This window comes from Staurois parvus, unplaced genomic scaffold (genome assembly GCF_062004578.1).
Source record: "Staurois parvus isolate SC_StPar_1 unplaced genomic scaffold, SC_StPar_1.0 ptg000310l, whole genome shotgun sequence".
NCBI classification, from domain to species: Eukaryota; Metazoa; Chordata; class Amphibia; order Anura; family Ranidae; genus Staurois; species Staurois parvus.
In genome coordinates, this window is record NW_028318106.1 from 2,099,699 (window position 1) to 2,105,306 (window position 5,608).

At 42.5% G+C, this 5,608-nt stretch overlaps 1 protein-coding gene across 1 annotated transcript in view; it reads left to right on the forward strand.

Moving 5' to 3' along the window:
• LOC149457638 (phospholipid-transporting ATPase IC-like) overlaps positions 1 to 5,608 on the forward strand; it is a 145,018-nt gene that overhangs the window by 102,767 nt on the left and 36,643 nt on the right. The window contains exon 21 of the mRNA XM_089683443.1: positions 3,785 to 3,911. Within this exon, the coding sequence (XP_089539569.1) occupies positions 3,785 to 3,911 (127 nt within the window). The remainder of the gene's footprint in view (positions 1 to 3,784; positions 3,912 to 5,608) is intronic.

The window sequence follows — 5,608 nt, forward strand, 5'->3', positions numbered from 1 at the left end:
TATGGTATTAATGGGAGGAATAGTACCCCTTCATTGGTATTAGTGGGAGGAATAATGCCCCATCAATGGTATTAGTGGGAGGAATAGTCCCCCATCATTGGTGTCAGTGGGAGGATTAGTGTCTTTGCATTGGTATTAAAGGGAGGAATAGTGCCCCATCATTGAAATTAGTGGGGGGATTAGTACCCCATCATTGGTATTAGTGGGAGGAATACTGCCTCATCACTTGTGCTAGTGAGAGGAATAGTGCCTTAACATTAGAATTAGTGGGAGGAATAGTGCCCCCTCATTGGTATTACTGGGAAAAATAGTGCCTCATCATTAGTGTCAGTGGGAGGAATAGTGCCCCACCATTGGTATTAGTGGGAGGAACAGTGCCCCATGACTAGTGTCAGTGGGAGGAATAGTGCCTCATCATTGATATTACTGAGTGGAATAGTGCCCCATCTTTGGTATTAGTGGGAGGAATAATGCCCCGTCATTGGTATCAGTGGGAGGAATAGTGTCCCATCATTGGTATTAGTGGGAGGAACAGTGCCCCATGACTAGTGTCAGTGGGAGGAATAGTGCCTCATCATTGATATTACTGAGTGGAATAGTGCCCCATCTTTGGTATTAGTGGGAGGAATAGTGCCCCCTCATTGGTATTACTGGGAAAAATAGTGCCTCATCATTAGTGTCAGTGGGAGGAATAGTGCCCCACCATTGGTATTAGTGGGAGGAACAGTGCCCCATGACTAGTGTCAGTGGGAGGAATAGTGCCTCATCATTGATATTACTGAGTGGAATAGTGCCCCATCTTTGGTATTAGTGGGAGGAATAATGCCCCGTCATTGGTACTAGTGGGAAGAATAGTATCTCACCATCGGTATTAGTGGGAGGAATAGTACCTCATCATTGGTATTAGTGGGCAGAATAGTGACCCATCATTGGTATTAGTGGGAAGAATAGTATCCCTTCATTGGTGTCAGTGGGAGGAATAGTGCCTCATCATTGGTGTCAGTGGGAGGAATAGTGCCCCACCATTGGTATCAGTGCGAGGAATAATGCCCCATCATTGGTATTAGTGGGAGGAGTAGTGCCTCATAATTGGTATTAGTGCGATGACTAGTGGCCATCATTGGTATTAGTGGGAGGAATAGAACCCCTTCATTGGTATCAGAACGAGGAATAGTGTCTTAGCATTGGTATTAGTGGGAAGAATAGTGCCCCATCATTGATATTACTGGGAGGAATAGTGCCTCATCATTAGCGTCAGTGGGAGGAATAGTGCCCCACCATTGATATTAGTGTGAGGAATAGTGTTCCATCATTGATATTACTGAGTGGAATAGTGCCCCATTATTTGTATTACTGAGTGGAATAGTGCCCCATTATTTGTATTAGTGGGAGGAATAGTGCCCCATCATTGGTATTAGTGGGAGGAATAGTGCCCCATCATTGGTATTAGTGGGAGGAATAGTGCCCCATCATTGGTATTAGTGGGAGGAATAGTGCCCTATCATTGGTATTAGTCAGCAGAATGGTGCTCCATCATTGGTATTAGTGGGAGGAATAGTATCCCTTCATTGGTGTCAGTGGAATAGTTCCTCATCATTGGTGTCAGTGCGAGGAATAGTGACCCAAGATAGAAATAAAAGCAAGTAAAGGGCCACATTCAGCCTGAGGGATGCAGTTTGGATACCACTGCTGGTGTAAGTGATAACCATGGGTTACTCTATAGATACAATGGAGAAGTGAGCATAGCCATCCTGAACAGAAACCTCTTATCTTATCCTCTCATTGTCTCTTTTCCTACCAGGAGTCCTTGCTTTTGTTTTTTATAGCCCTAAGATAAAATGAATAAAAATGTTTTTAAGACAGAATTTAAACATCTTTGTAAAACAACTATATACTTATGAGTGCTATCTATTTTATATTCTATTCTATAAGCTCCCACACCTTGCCAGCGGGTCACACACTACATGGAGCGCAGTCTAAAGTTGTCCATACAGACTTTGTTCCTTTTTTTTTTATTCAGTCACAGTGGTAAAACAGGGAAATGTGCATGTATTGCAGAGATGTAGCGCAATTTTTTTTTCAGTCTCTTAGATATACACTTCAAAGCATAAATGAAATCATAAAAATACACTGCTCAAAAAAATTAAATGAACACTTTGAAAACACATCAGATCTCAATGGGGAAAAATATCATGCTGGATATCTATACTGATATGGACTGGGTAATGTGTTAGGAACGTAAGGACACCCCAAAAATCAAAGTGAAAAAATTATGCAGCAGGCTAGTCCATTTTGCTGAAATTTCATTGCAGCAACTCAAAATGGTCCTCAGTAGTTTGTGTGGCCCGCACGTGCTTGTATGCATGCCTGACAATGTTGGGGCATGCTCCTAATAAGACGAAGGATGGTGTCTTGGGGTATTTTCTCCCAGATTTGGACCAGGGCATCACTGAGCTCTGAGAGTCTGAGGTGCATTTTGGACCATGCGTGTGTTCCTGTGGTTCCCGTGCCTGCGATCCATTTAGAATGAATGGCAGCCCTGCATGTCTCGTAAGAGCAGCACAATTCAGCTGGTTACGGGAACAGATGCGATTCCTTCATATGCAACTGACCTGCACAGTGTGAACCTAACCTAAAGCTGGCTATACACTAGTAGAATTTCCTTGGCAACAATGTTTGTTTGATTACCTGTAAGATGGGTCAAATTGATGTTCGTTTTCGACCACAGTGATGAGAAATTTTGAAGGCGCAGGATGGAGAATTTTTTTGAGCAAACAAATTTCTAAGAGTGTATGTGGGTTCTGTTCAGCAAAGGCTAATTATTCCAAAAGCCAATGTATAAAGCAAACAACATTTTGAAGTACTTTCAGATGACAGTCGTCCAGCCATCAAATGTACAAAGAATATTTTGACAAACGTTTGTTTGAAGATCTACTACTGTATGGCCAGCTTTAGACCCAGTGCACTCCGTAAGAGACCTGGTCAGACACGCCCTGCCTCTTCCTCTGCAATACATGTCTGTGTGAGGACACTTGTCATGAGGGGTGACGAGAAAAAGATAACATAGTGCTTTAAGGAATTTTCCAGCAAAAAAAAAAAAAATCAGTTACAGATCATAACGTGAGGTCATAGGAATGTAAAAAGATAAAAAGGTGTGAGACTTGGTTTAGGCTTGAATATTCATATTCAAGCCCTGTTGTGGTTGTTTCGTTTTCATGTTCATCTCAGTTGCAAAGATTTACTTTTGTTAATTATTAAACCCGGACATATCCATTGTTAATCTTTAAAGCAGTTGTAAACCTCAGACATAAAAATTGAAAAAAGCATATCTCTCTATAGTGTGCTTGCTCAATCTAGAGCACTAAGTGTCATTTATGTCTGCTGCTTCATTCCTCTGCTATGTGCATGAGTCACGTCTGACAAGTTTTCCTGACACCAAGAGAAAAAATGGTGATAGGGGACGGCGCAGCCTGCAATTGTCAGCCCCAGTTCTGTTCCTGTGTGCTGTGTGGAGGGAGGTGTCCCTTCCCTCTAATCAGCTCTCAGAGCTCTCCTCACTGAGTGTAACTTCAGCTCCCCACCCCCTACTTTTCAGAGCTGAGAGATCCTGTGTAAATTCTGCACTTTGAATGTATGCAGATAAACAGGTACAACTTAGGTAGGAGGATTTGTTTAATCTCTGTGTATCACCTGAGGCCAGTCACTTCACTGGGTATTGCACATATATGTAAGGGTTTACAACCACTGTAAGGAAAATGTTTCCCCATTTTGTTTATTCCTCCAGCACTTTGATACAGACACGAATAGACCGACGAAAGACTGCTGAGAATGCAGCTGAATTTCATAGACTTAATGAGCTTGATGCCCTGGCTAGCAAAGAACGTACTTTAATTATAACGGGATCCTGGCTGGTAAGTCATCATTGCACATACAGATACAGTTGGGTCCATATATACAGTTGCAAGAAAAAGTATGTGAACCCCTTGGGATTACGTGGAGTTTTGCATGAATTGGGCAGAAAATGTGCTCTGAACGTCATCTAAGTCACAACAATAGAAGAACACAGCCTGCTGAACATAATACTACACAAACATTAGATGTTGCCATGGTTTAATTGCACATAACATGTAAATATTCACAGTGCAGGGAGGAAAAAGTATGTGAACCTTTGGACTTAATAATTCTTTGACCCTCCTTTGGCAGCAATAACCTCAACCAAACGTTTTCCTGTAGTTGCAGATCAGACCTGCACAACGATCTGGAGCAATTTTGGACCACTCCTCTTCACAAAACTGTTTCAGTATAGCAATATTCGTGGGGTGTCTGGTGTGAATCGCTCTCTTAAGGTCATGCCACAGCATTTCAATCGGGTTGAGGTCAGGACTCTGACTGGGCCACTCCAGAAGGCGTATTCTGTGCTGTTGCAGCCATTGTTTTGTTGAATTACTTGTATGCTTTGGGTCATTGTCCTGTTGCATCACCCATCCTCTGCGGAGCTTCAGTTGGCGGACAGATGGTCGTACGTTTTCCTGCAAAATGTCTTGATAAACTCTGGAATTCATTTTCCCATCAATGACAACAATCCGTCCAGGCCCTGAGGCAGCAAAGCAGCCCCAAACCTTGATGCTCCCCCCGCCATGTTTTACAGTGGGGATGAGGTTTTGATGTTGGTGTGCTGTGCCTTTTTTTCTCCACACATAGTGTTGTGTGTTCTTCCCAAACAACTCAATCTTGGTTTCATCTGTCCACAGTATATTTTGCCAGTAGTGCTGTGGAACATCCAGGTGCTCTTTTGCAAACTTCAAACGTGCTGCAATATTCTTTTTGGACAGCAATGGCTTCCTCTGTGGTGTCTTCCCATGTACTCCATTCTTGTTTAATGTTTTCCTTATTGTAGATGTGTCAACAAAAATGTTAGCATGTGCCAGAGATTTCTGTAGGTCTTTAGCTGACACTCTGGGATTCTTTTTTACCTCATGCAGCATTCTGCGCTGTGCTCTTGCAGTAATTTTTACAGGACGACCACGCCTAGGGAGAGTAGCAACAGTGCTAAACTTTCTCCATTTGTAGACAGTCTGTCTTACCATGGGCACATGAACATCAAGGCTTTTGGAGATACTTTTGTAACCCTTTCCATGCAAGTCAACAATTCTTGATCGTAGGTCTTCTGAGAGCTCTTTTCTGCGAGGCATGGTTCACATCAGACAGTGCTTCTTGAAACCAGTAAACCCAAAACAAATGTGTGTTTTTTAAGGGCAGGACAGCTGTCAGCAACACATCCAATATCATCACACTGATTGGAGTCAAGGCTGGCTCACTCCTGGCTCCAATTAGCTCTGGGAGAAGTCATTAAGCTAGGGCCTCACATACTTTTTCCTCCCTGCACTGTGAATGTTTACATGTTATGTGCAATTAAACCATGGCAACATCTAATGTTTGTGTAGTATTATGTTCAGCAGACTGTGTTCTTCTAATGTTGTGACTTAGATGACGTTCAGAGCACATTTTATGCCCAATTCATGCAAAACTCCACGTAATCCCAAGGGGTTCACATACTTTTTCTTGCAACTGTATTTGGGCACAGGCACAATTGTAGTTTTTTTTTTTT